Below are 13,710 nucleotides of genomic sequence, written 5' to 3' on the forward strand. Positions count from 1 at the left end.
ACAGACATAACTGAAACGGGTCTAACAAAACTGGTTTTAATCTTATAATTTTCATTTCATATCAACTGAAAGCTGTCTATAATACGATGCAATAAATAGATATACTTTTTTTTCTTGGTAACTTTTAATTTATCTTGTCTGTAATAAAAATGAGGTTCTACAACAGATTTTTTCTACAAATCATTCCAGAAAAATTTATTTTCTCTTTTTTTGTGTAAACAAGGATGGTTACATTCATAGGTAGAGGAAACAAAAGTAGTAGGATGTCTATGTTTCCCATTATGAAGCTAAAGATATCTCAACAGATGGAGCAATATGATTTTTCTTTAGAGAGAAGCTTCTTAAAGGTCCAGGGAAGGATTTATATATTATATATATATATATTTATTATTTTCAGGGCTCGTCAGCTGCGCAGCCGGCAGCCTCATTGAAATCGTCTTATTAGTATAACTTCAAAATTAAGTTGGATGTAAAAACCTGTTTTAACACAGCCAATTAATCTTTTCGATTTTTTTGCGCACCAATGCAGGGTTTATATTTAAGGCTTGGGCGCGGCTGCAAAGCTCTGTTATCTTACTATCACCAAAAATACAGCCACAATAAATGATTTCTCTTCTGTATTATTTGGTCGACTTATTTAATCATAGAGGCCTCTAGAAGCAAAGAAACTAGTCTATAAAATAAAATCGTAAAGGTTTTTAGTTTGAATAAAAAATAAATTTGTAAGTTACAGAGAGACTTAGCTCATAAAAAAATAAAGAAAAGTAAATCATTGCCATTTGTTAGAGAATCAAATTACAGAAAAAACATACAAATCAAATGCTTTTTAAAAGTCTAAAAAAGAGTAATAGAGGCGTGGCTTGAGTATATTATTCTATTGCGGTACAAGAGACTGTATAAATTGTTTGTTTTGATTTGTCGAAGTGCAAACCAAGTGAAGTTTTTATCGAGATTTCTGTAATGATTAGGTAAATTTTAGGAAGCAAAACAAGTCTAAAATCAAGATGGTATGTATGTTTAGACACGGTGTTATAAGCGAAACAACATAGATTTAAATGTCATGAATTTTATTGTTATCAATTGGTTTGGGGTCAAATCAAATGCCTTTGTTAAATCTAAACTACTTAGAAATTTAAAAAAAAAACTTGATAAGCAGTAACAGTATTTATTTAAGCATATAATATATTATTTATTACAATATTATTTCTGATTATAACATACATATAAAACAACTGTAGCTAAACATCAAAATTATTCAAGCACCATTTTATATACTGCAATTTTTTCCGTCAAAATTAAATATTTTAAACTAAAGGAAAAACTTAAATTAAAGAAAAACAGGCCAAAAATTGATTGATTCTGATATGAAACGGTTTTATGTAGGAATTTGGTTCTTTTTTAGGGAAAAATATGTACTATTTTTGTGGTAAAAAATAAAGTTTCAAATAACTTGTTCAATTAATTGAAAATTAACTTTTAAATAAAGAAATTAACTTTTTAAAAAGCCAATATACGTGATGTTTTCTAAACTTATTGTTGATATCCCTTTAAGATGACAGTTTGGAACTTGTAAATTTTTTATAAATAATTTCAAAATTTTCGTAAATGTTTACAATTTTTATGATTTGGGATATTAGGCTTTCAAAGTTCTATTTTCTTAATTTGTTAGAACAAAAATGAAAAAAAAAGATTAAGAATAAATAAATAAAAATAAGATGATAATTAAATTGAATAATATTGCATACATAAATACAATCAAAATGCATTAATTAAGATCATTTGATTACATATTTTTTTTTGTTAAATTTGGCTAAAGCTTTTCATAAATTCTTATTTTTATTCATTTGTTCTTTTACTAATCAATAATAATATTTAAACTTAATAACAAACAAGTTTTAGTTCTTTATGCATAAAAAGATTTATTCATATGGTCAACTAATAGCTGAAACATTTAGTTTTGAATTATTGAAAAAGGACGTCCAAGTTTTTTTTTACCCCCGACATCTTCTCCTTTTTTGGGTAAAATGTAAAAATAATTACCTAAATTGTAAAAACCGAGAGCTTTGGACTATTTTTTACTGCGTTTGAAATGGTTTGGAGGTGGGGCGGGTTGTAATCAACTCTTTGCCCCCCCCCCCTCTACTTGAGGCTTGAGTCTACTCTACCGCCATTTTATTTAGGTACCATTTTGAATCCGCCTAAAAGCCTCAGAAAAATCTACTTTAAAAAATCAGCTGAAAGTCTAAACCCAATTATGACAAACAAATTTTGAAAGTGTGCAAACTTTAAATTTGAGCCTTAGTCGCGGCTAACGCGCGGCTGCCGAGCACTAATAAGTATTTGCAGAACTATTTTGACCATATAAATCTTATTTTGTAGACATATGTGAGACTAAAACTTGAAATAATGCTTTCGTGCATCGTAAAGAGCATTAAATATCATAGAAACTATCTTTATATTATCTTTTTGTCCCAGTTAGGAAATTGAAATAGTTATAGTGTATTAAAGCAAAAAAATATGATATTTTAACTGTTCTTATTTTATATTAAGAAAAAAACTAAATAATAGTTATTTATAGCATTGTGTTACATACAACTTTCCGCGGAAATAAAATAAAATAATAAAAATAAAATCTTATAGTTTTTATTTAATTTCAGTGGAAAATTGTCTGTTATACGACGCATACATGATTTTGTTTTAAGTTTAAGAACCAGTTCTAATCCTCCAGATATTAATTGGTTTTGAAGCCATACTGGAAATTAAGACACCTTAACTACTTCAATTTCCTCACTAGATCAATATATATTGTATATATATAGACACATATAAGTATGAATGTATATTATTGTTTTAAAAAGATTTATAATAAAAATAAATTTCTAATAATGCATGTAATAATTATGGACAGAACTGATGAGTAAAACATGATTGAGAGTTTATGTATATAACATATAAAAATCATTTCGCCTTTATTCTTATTTTATGTTTACATTTACCCTGTTATGTTAGTTCAAATAATAAATTTTTTATCTTAAATAAACTTTTAATAAAACCATTTAGAAAAAGATGTTAAAAAAGCAGTTTTTAAAGAGATAATAGTTATTTATGACGTTATATTATAGACATCTTTCCGGGGATATTGAAATTAAAAAAAAAATTTAAACCTTTTGGAAAATTGTCTGTAATACGCTGTTTATGTTTAATGTTCAAAAACTTTTTTCTTTTGATTTTGGCTTAACAGGGTAATAATGTTATTCATATAATTAAAGAAAAACAGGACAAAAGTACGATTTTACATTATAATTTAGCATTTCATTCAAAGGATAGTAGTTGCTATTACCCAGCCACCATTTATTGCTGTTTTGTTTGAGGATCTAAGGGGATGAGAAAAAGGCCGATAAATTGATGTACACCCTAATGTTGATATATAAATTGCCCCTTTTCGAAAATTACATTTACTCGTTGAAATGTTTGGACACTCATCTTAATGAACAAACCAGTCAAAACTCAATAAAACTCCCAAACGTTGATAGGCCGACGAATAAGAAAACGGTATTATAAAACTTTGGGGACTACTAAACTAAACAGGCAGACCAATGTTCCCTCCCTCAGTATATCGCGGCAGCCTCTTGGTGGCTGGCTTGCAGCTGCCGCACCCTGAACATTTTCATGTACTACTTGATCACAGCTCCTGTAGACAGAGTGGTAATGTTGTTACAATTTTACAAAAATTAAAATCACAATTCTGTTGTGTAGTAAGTAGTAGAAATATAAATTCATAAAGAGTGGATGAAAAAATAATTTTGTTTCTATCATAATATAATAACATACAAAATTAATTAAAGATAGAGTATTTATATAATTTATTTATCATAGTTCGATGGATGTTTTTGATTTGGTTTACTTGCCACGCTGTGCTTATTTTATTTGAAAAGTTGAAGTTTTCGCCTATTCAAAAATAAACCCAGAAATCTAAAGGGAAAATACATTGATGTACTTCTCCAATAATGATAAACTAAATTACCCCTTTTTTATATTACAATTAGTGTTCGAAACGTTTGGATACTCAATAAATGTACAAACCCATCAAAATTTTGTCCCCAAAGTTGTTGAGTATTATTTCTTTCTTTGTAGACACAACATTCAACTTTCTTCGCTTTAAAACTCAGTGTGTGGCGTTAAAGAGTTATATGAACGATTATGAACATGAGTAAGGAATGATTCTTGATGATTTATGACAGTTATATATTTTTTTTCAATTTAAATTTGATTTTTTAGTCAAATTCTTTTTAGAACACCTTTTTTTAATGATACTAAAGACACTTTTCGAAGACTACTGAATGTATTATCATGATCAATAGCAAATTTAGCTAAAAAATATCTGAGATTCTTGCTGTTTTTGATTGTATTAAAATAGGAAGAATTTTTGAAAAGATTGTCAAAGTAAATTAATTTCTAAAAAGATATTGACTTAAAAATATAAAACATTTTTAACATTAGATTTTTATTCTCTTTTTTCCCTGTATTTTAGTTGATATTTCATTTCTTTGTTAGAAAAATAAATTTTTCTCAAATTTGTGTTTTAATTGAAATGTTTTTATGGACCGAAAAATACTGAAAACATTTTGTTTTATTATAAAGAGAGAAAATAATCTATAGTTGTATTTTATAGGTATAGCTGGTTTCTTATTTTGGCAATTTGATCACAAGGGCCTGGAAGGGCGGGATACCAGAGTGGGACTTGAACCTGACATCATCCCCGGGCTGCAGCTGACCGCTGGTGTCCACTACGACCTCACCCCCGGCGAACAGGCCGTTCACCGCGAAAACGTCGGCTTCGGTATCGCCGAGGTTAGCGCATAAAAGGTACCTAAATAGATAGATAGTTAGACATATATACAGACATACATATATACAGATAGATTGACAGACAGACAGATAGACGGATAGAAAGATAGATAATTATTAATTACCTATTTCTACGGTTGTAATGTCGTTCCATGATGATTAGCTTAGGCCCAAGCAGAGTCACCTAAAAATAAATACATTAAACTTCGATGTCTATTTTTCACTAACGGCTACGCTCTATAGGCCTCTAGAGGCGCTTAGGGGGGGCACTTTCAAAAAAAGAAAATGTCCAGTTTGTCAAAGTAGCGACGACTTCTCTTTGGAGGTTTTAATCCTTCCCAGGACCTATGAGAAGCTACATTGTAAAGGAAAACAATATCGCTTCAATGGTTAGCGATATTATGCTACTTTTATTGTAAGAATTAATGCCCAGGGTTTTCAAGTAAAAAACTGAGCTAAATATTTAAGTATTCAGGCCTACAAAAATAAATTAGGACGTGCAAAAATGTGTATGACGATAATGTATACGATATATAATTACTTGGATGTTGCACCAGATTTTAATGTACTCTAATAAGGAAAAGAAATCGCAGGAGACTAAAATAACGATACCCCCCAACCATCACCTTTACCCCATCCAATCCCCTCCTAATTGGAGGTCAAACAGACAAATAAATCAGCTCCATATTAGCAACCTAATATGACAACCAATTTTCCCCTGTTGATATATCCACGTATTCTATATCCATTGCAAATATATACAGACACTAATATTTCATAAAAGATAAAATGACATGTTGGAACATTTTTTACCACACATTATTAATATTGGACATTTTTTTAACAGGGATCAAAAGGGATAAGACAATGGCCAATAAATTGATGTACATTCCTAATGATGATTAACAAAATTACTCTTTCTGTAGATTACAATTAGTAGATAAAACTGAACGTAATAAACCAACTAATAAAAATTCAATAAAAGTCCTTAGTTTATTATTATAAAACTTTGGGGACTTGTAATAAAAAGCCAATCCTCTGCCTCTCTGTTTTTTTTTATATTAATAATACAACATTTTTACAGAGTTATAATTAAACTGCACATTTTTAGAGGCAGTATTAAACATTTATGATTTTTTTTCATTTTGCCTCTATAATTTAAAACAATGGATTTATTATTACTTGGATATTACTCCAAATTATCATGTGCTCTAATAAAGTGAACCTTGTAGCTGACTAAAATAATTCATCACATTTACCCCATCTCCTCCCTTCATACTAAATGAACGCACTAACCAACAAATGATAGGTGAAAAAGCAACCTAAATTGACGACAATTTTCCGACTGTCATAATATCCACGTGTATTCTACATCCATTATAAAAAAAAACATACTAAATCTATTTTTGTGTTCTTTTAATTTCAGTAATTGAAATTTAAACACTTTTTGTCCAAACATTTTAAAAAGCGAAGCTTTTCTATAATTAGGGTCGGTCCGTCCGTACGTAACAGATAGTTCTTTTAGTAAATTTATGCATGTTAGAATTGTCCAATCGATTTCAAACTTTGCATGATGATTCCTATAGAAGTTAGGTACGAGTTTGAAAGCGAAGCAACTCTATAATCGTTACCAAAAAGTCCGTACGTCAATTTTAAACATGTTGCTTTTAAATTTTTTTTATGGATGTTGTCACCTTTGTTTTTTCTCCAAGTAAGATAATACATCAATTGTAACATTTTTAGGCTTCGTTAGACAAAAATTTAAATTCAAATTTTCCTCTATTTAAACTATGAGTGGAGAATAAGCAAAAAACGTTTTAAAAAACTGTACAAAAATATATAAAAGTCAAAATTGAAACTCTTCTGTACCTGGGTATATCTCTACTTCTATAAAAGACCACCTTAAAGTGAAATTGAGAATAGCTATTTATCGCATTTTATATCTGACAGCTTTAAAATGGAAAATTATAAAATTAATGTTAGCCTCGGTTCTGATCCAGCGGATATTTAATGGTCCGAAGCCATACTGTACAACCCCCCCCCCCCCCTAAACAAAATACTTAGGTTTCATATGAAGCAAGTTTAAAAATTCAATAGAATTAAAATATTTAATAAATAATTTAATTTAAATTTGTTTTTGCAATTACAGAAACCTTATAAACATATTTATTATTGTCACATTATTTAAACTAATTTCTCCGGATTAGATGGATTTCAACAGAATGCATCTGGGCTTTCAATGTGAATATTTTTAGTTAGGAATCCAGGATTTTGAGTAAATCCTAGATTAAAAATTACCTTCAATTTTTAAAAAGGAGTAAATTTAATGGGTTACTGTAAAAGGCCCTGAAAAAAACCTTTTCTTCTTAGTGTACCATAAAATTAAAGTACAAAATAAAGAGGGCATAAGTTATACGGAACTCTGCCCAAAGGGCGTGAACCCTGGACCGATTTTGTATTAGGTCTTTGAAATCAGCAATATAGCGTCGGAAACAGCAAAGTCCCTACAAAAGAACACAAAGCAATTTGCTAGCAGACGAAAAGGGTCTCAACCTTTTGGGCCTGGTAGTTGTCTTGATTATACATTTATACTTATACATTTATTGCCAAAACTTATAAAAAGTTATAAGGAAATCCAAAGATCTATTAAGTATAAAAGTTTAGCTTGTTATGAAACCCTGCTAATACCTGGAGAGAACGTGTCTATTTTTACATTTCATCTTTTTGCAAAATCCACGTACTATACACAATTATAAAACTTTATTCCAAGCCATGCAAATTAAAATACCTTAAAATTTTGCTGTTTTTGTTCTGCCAACGTTTCGCCACAGTTGCCATGGCACGTCTTGAAATTTCCATTCATGTAGAGAGGTACAGCGTGTTCGCGCGCTTTTATCAGCTGATGCAGAATACTTTCCGCGGATTTTTCTGTTTCGTTGTTATTGGACGTGGCATTTTCGTCAACTGTTGTTGGCGCGCTTTCTTGAGATTCTGAGTTTTGAACAAAACTGAAGTGAGACCTGAAAAAGTATTTTATTTAGACTTTGCTGGTTTCCAATACTAATATAGATTATTTATCGCATCCCCTTTAGCTAGGCTAACAAAACTCTTTTTAATCTTATATTAATTTAAATATCCGCGGAAAGCTTTCCGTAATACGGTGATATATGTACATGATTTTTTCAGTATGCCGAGAAAATTACATTTTCCCCATATCGTTATGGACTTACTAACGGACAAACAGACAAAGTGTATTATAGAGTAGCAACTCTACCAAAAATGTTGACCAAACCTTAGAATAGTTCCAGGTAGAGTGATGGTTCCAGGTAGGAACATCTGTATGGCCAGCTGGGAGGCTGTCAGGTTGTGTGGCTGGTCCCCAGTCTGGCTGTGCTGCTTCCATAGGATCCACGGCAAGGAGGGGGCCTTGTCCCACACGGAGGCCTTCTCAATATCCTAAATATATCAATTTTATAGCCAGCTTTCAGTACAAATTTTGGCAGTAACCCTCGAACTGACTAGTTAAGCAAAAAATCCCACTATCTTTATTTTCAAATAAACTAAAAATGATGGAAGACCATAGGCGTCCAAGGGGGGGGGGGGTAATGGGCCATTTGGCACCCCCAAAATTTTTTTAACAATACCCCCCCCCAAAAAAAATTACCCCTACCTTGGGGGTGCCGTAGGCACCCCCAACGATTTTGGGGGGGGTAATTACCCCCCCCCCCCCAAAATAAATGTTCTTTAAAAAAAAATTTTTTGGGGGGGTATTTACCCCCCCCAAATTGAATGTTCTTAAAAAAATTTTACTGAAAATTTTTTTTGTGGGGGGGATCTATGATGTAATTGTAAAGCACTGAAGATTCCATAAAATAGATACATTGTGGTAATACGACACCCATACGGACAGGCCGATTACAGAGTTGCTTCGCTGTGACTTATGATAACAAACCCCCCGCACTAATCCTATTATATCACTATCCATCTCATGACCGCTGTTAACCCCGCACCCGGCGGTCAAACTAGCCTGCCTAAATGTGGGGAGGGGACTTGAACATGCAACTATCACGAGTCCATCATGCGCTTATATAATCGGGAGGCACTGCCTCCCCTTTTACCACCGCTGCCCCCACAGCCTGTCTACCGTCGGGCGCTAAGCCCTAGCGCCCCACACCCCCTTCAAACCTAACCATTGTTATATTTTTGTTGTATATATATAGTAAACATAACTTGTAAATATTATTCAGTTTAAATATATAATTCTGTATGATTGAATCCTGCTTGTTTGTTTGGTAGAATACTTAAAGGCTAGGGCCCGTTGAATCCGAACTCGTTACCCCGTGGGCCGAGTACGCTCGGCTTACCAGAACTTGGTGTCAGCGTGTTTCAATCGAGCCTTACAGAAACTAGCCTATTCTACCTCTGATTGGACCCTTTGGCAAGTAAGGGGACAATCAGCCGCCAACTGACCCGTGAGACGGCCTTTTTAGGTCGAATTTCCATCATTTTGAACGCAATATGTGGGCCTCTGGCCTACGGCAAGCAGATTTAGCCTGCTAAAAGCGCCAGTTAAGACGCTTTTTCCGTGTCGTGTAGGAGTAGCGCTAGGTGCGCAGCCACGGCAATCGGATAATTTAGCTCAGACGGCTACAAAACTGAGTCTAAATTGGCAAGTGTAGCTGGGACAAGCCCCAGGACACCCAGGCCAAACCTACGAGACAGACAGCTGTGTGCTGGTCTCCCTAAGAAGGCAATGTGTGGCTGCGAAGCTTCAGCACACAAGTAAGCCCTACCACTGCGACGGATAGCAGATTTTGAGCCACAGGCACGGCAGGACGGGACATTCCCTGCCGCTGCCTCCCAGGATTCGAACCCGAGGCGCTGCAGGACGGGCCATTCCCTGCCGCCATTTTTTCGGGATTCGAACCAGCGGCGCTGTAGGACGGGTCATTCCCTACCGCCGTCACCCCTCTGAACCTTGCAGGACGGACATTCCCTGCTGCCAGTGCTTCCAGAATCACACCTAGAGCTCCTAGTGATAACAACACATCATTGTGTATAAAATGTCAACCAAGTGATAAAAATAAATATAAAATTGTTGACCAAGTGATAATTAATAAGCTCTAGTGATTCGAAGCTACAGTCTAAGCCACCATGGTAAGCGATACCACCATAGCTGCGGTGCGGCCACCACCAAAGTTTCTGCCAACCCCAGCCGAACGAGAGGCCCCCTTGTCTCAAGGGCAGGACCTCCACTTCCCCTGCCATATCAGGGTGAGGTTTCCTACTCCTGACCCTGCCCAGCATGTACAGGTTGATGCCATGATTGACTCTGGCAACCGTGTACCAGGGTCTGCTGTAATTTCTGAGCACCTCATGCACGCGATGGGCGTGCAACGCATGTTGATTCCGGACAACACCCAGATCCTGACTGCTAATGAGGAAGGCCAGCCCCTCCAGGTAATCGGAAAATTAAAAGAGTTATATATGGCAGTTTCACACACTCTTATACTCCATCTATACCACGTGACTGTGGTCCGAAATCTCTCACACCCTCTGAACCTAGGAGGGTATTTTCTCAAGGAGTTCGGAACTAGGCTCTGTTTCGACATGCAACCACCTTGCTTGTGGGCGCGTGGGGAGTTTATCCCACTCCGTGGCGTCCCCATTGACCGGGAGACAGCCGAGAGAGAGCTAAGCTATGAGGGGCCTCTGCCAGGCCCCCTGCCTGAGCAGCCGCGTGTGGTTGAGAAAGGCACACACTGGGTGGACGCTGAGCTCAACGCACACAAGGGAGCTAACCTGCTAGCCATGGGGTTGCCCCCAGTGCCCAAGGTGCCAAGGGAGAGCCTGCCAACAACGTTTCCTGAGATTGCCAGCCCTCCAGAACCAATCTTCTCCGCCGACATTTTTATCAACGGCCAGCCGTGTCCACCTGGCCCCCTCTACCTGGGACCTCCAGCTAGTCCACCAGCCAAGCCCGAGTCCAGACCCGTCAAGTCGCGGTCTGATGTACCCGGAGCCACACTCAACTCTCAGGCCCCAGCCTCTCCCGGCGCCGTGCCCGTCAAGTTGCGGCCGGACGCCCACGGAGCCAAAGCTGGACCCAGCACTTTGGCCTCTCCCAGCGCCGAGCCCGTCAAATCGTGGCCGGACGCCCCCGGAGCCACGCCTGGCTCCGACACGTCAGCCTCTCCAGAAGCCGAGCCCGTCAAGTCGCGGCCGGTGGGTCCCGGAGCCAAGGCTGACCCCTCACCAGCCACGTATAGGCTAAGCGCTGTCACTCCAACTGACGGTCAACCACCCCAGCTCCGCACAGCCAAGCGGGTGGTCCTGCCTGGCTGCGGGGTTATGGCGGTCCCTGTTGAGCTAGTAGGCCATCGCACCAAGGATGCCATTCAACTAGCTGCCCCAGAACAGAGGTTTGGGGAGGACCTTGTTATTCCAGAGGGCCTGTATGCCCACAGGCCTGGCTCTGCCACTGTGTTTAGAGTACTGGTGGTCAATGAGGGGGAGGTGCCCCTCTTGCTGGATGCTGGCCTCCCAGTGGCAGGGGAGCTGGTCAAACCTGACATTTTGGAGGTCTCTGATACGCCTCCCCCGCGTCTCCACTCGTTCCAAGAACCTGCTGAGCCTATAGACATGCAAGAGTTGTGGGAGGCCCTGGAGATGGAAGACAATGAGTTCCTACGCAAGGACCCCTTGCTCAAGAAGGAGGTCTGGACTACGTTGTCAGAGTACAGGGACGTCTTCTCCAATTCTACCCCCGGCTGCACAGATGTGGTTGAATTGCAGCTGCGCCTCAAACCAGGGACCCAGCCGATCCGCCAGAGATTTAGGGATCTGAACCCGCGGCAAGAGGCTGAACTGGAGAAACAACTGGACACCTGGCTACAGGAAGGAGTTATAGAGCCGTCGGACTCCGCCTGGAGCAGCCCCCTGGTGCCCATCAAGAAGAAGGACGGGAGCACCCGCTGGGCCGTCGACTACAGGGCCCTCAACAAGTGTCTGGAGCTGGACAGCTACCCCCTGCCTAGGATCCAGCAATTGGTGGAACGAGCTGGCGGGCACCGTGTCTACAGTGCTTTAGACGCGGTGGCCGCATACTACACCATCCGTGTGTCTGAGGATAGCCGGCCCTGCACCGCCTTCACCACCCCCAGGGGCTTGTATCAATGGAAAAGGATGCCCTTTGGCCTGGCTACGGCACCGTCTGTCTATTCCAGGTTTATTGCAGGGGTCCTAAACCCACTAGGCACAGCCAACCTCCAGTCATACCTTGACGACGTCCTGACCTTCCATCAGGATACCTGGGCCCACCTGGCCAGGCTCCGAGAGGTCTTGGAAGCCCACCGCAGGGGAGGGATCCGCCTCAAGCCAGCCAAGACCAAGTTGTTCCGGTCCAAGGTGGATTATCTGGGCCACACCCTCAGCCGTGAGGGGATAGCCATGCAAGAGGACTATATTGACCGCATCTTGGACTGGCCAGCCCCTAGCACCCCCAAGGATTTGCTGGCGTTGCTGGGCTTCTTTGGATACTACCGCCTGTTCATCCCAGAGTATGCAGACCTCACCTACGAGATGAATTGGCAGAAGACGGCCAAGGCCCTAACCTGGACGCCTGAGATGGAAGCCCAGCTGCTGCAACTCAAGGACAAGTTCCGCCAGGCCCCCATCCGAGCGCCGCCCAGGTTTGATTTACCAGCAGTGTTCCAGCTCACCACAGATTTCAGCAGCCGCGCCATCTCTGCCATACTGAGTCAATGCCAGGAGGGCAAGGAGAGGCTGATTGCCGCCGTGGGGCGCAAGACAACCGACCCTGAGACGCGCTACCCGTCCTGGAAGGGAGAGATGGCCGCCATTATCTATGGGATCCGAAAATTCCACGGCATCTTGTCCTACCGCAGCTTCCAGATCAACACTGATTCCTCTGCCCTGCTACAGATGAAATCACTGAACACATCCACAGGGATGGTGGCCCGCTGGCAGGAGGAGCTAGCGGCCTTAGACTTTACCGTCTGCCACAGGCCTGGCACCCAGAATACCAACGCCGACGCCCTCAGCCGCCGGGAAGATGCCAACATGCCAACGGCTAGCGCCGAAGAATTAGCAGAGCAGGCTGAGTATATCCACAACCTGGGCCAGCTAGGGGAGGCCGCAGCTAGCCGGCCTCCTGCCGCCCGACTGGATTCAGCTAGAGTATTGGAAGCCCAGACACAGGACCCCCTCCTGCTCCGTGTCCGCCAATGGGTGGCTGATGGCAAGGCCCCAACCAAGGCTGAGCTGCGTGGCAAGGAACGAGACGAGCAGCAGTACGCCAGCCGCTTCCCAGCCCTGGGGCTTGACGAGCATGGCTGCCTCACCACCACTGACCAGACTCTGACAGGAGAGAGGACAAGATACCTGCTGCCTTCGGCCCTCCAGCAGGACGCGTTCTTTCTAGCCCATGGGACCCCCATGGCTGGGCACTTTGGGATGGACGCAACTATCGCCCGCGTTGCCATGCACTTCTGGTGGCCCAACCTGGCCCGTGACGTCCGCCTGATGGTACAAACCTGCCCTGAGTGTGTCCAGAAAGTTACCAAGGAGAGGCTGAAGCAGGGGATCCACGTGCCCTCCCGCCAGGGGTATCCACAGCAAGTCCTATTCATCGACCTGGTGGGGCCACTGCCAGAGACCCCAGCTGGGAACCGCTACATCCTCACCTGCCAAGATGGATTTAGCCGGTTTGTCAGCCTCTACGCCATCCCCAACAAGCGCACCCTCACGGTGGCTGAAGCCCTGTTGCACCGCCACCTGGCCACGTTCGGATGCCCCCTGAAGATCCATTCCGACAATGGAATGGAATTTACCGGCCAGGTA

At 40.3% G+C, this 13,710-nt stretch overlaps 1 protein-coding gene across 1 annotated transcript in view; it reads right to left on the reverse strand.

Annotated features, from left to right (window-relative positions):
• Positions 1 to 1,149: 1,149 nt before the first annotated feature.
• LOC145327162 (uncharacterized) overlaps positions 1,150 to 13,710 on the reverse strand; it is a 48,280-nt gene continuing 35,719 nt past the window's right edge. Inside the window, exons 18-21 of the mRNA XM_080170726.1 lie at positions 8,141 to 8,304; positions 7,637 to 7,868; positions 4,974 to 5,032; positions 1,150 to 4,870 (exon numbers count right to left, since the gene is read on the reverse strand). Of these exons, the coding sequence (XP_080026852.1) occupies positions 4,687 to 4,870; positions 4,974 to 5,032; positions 7,637 to 7,868; positions 8,141 to 8,304 (639 nt within the window). The 3' untranslated portion in view covers positions 1,150 to 4,686. The remainder of the gene's footprint in view (positions 4,871 to 4,973; positions 5,033 to 7,636; positions 7,869 to 8,140; positions 8,305 to 13,710) is intronic.

This window comes from Acartia tonsa, chromosome 8, assembly GCF_053477335.1.
Source record: "Acartia tonsa isolate MP-2025a chromosome 8, ASM5347733v1, whole genome shotgun sequence".
NCBI lineage: Eukaryota > Metazoa > Arthropoda > Copepoda > Calanoida > Acartiidae > Acartia > Acartia tonsa.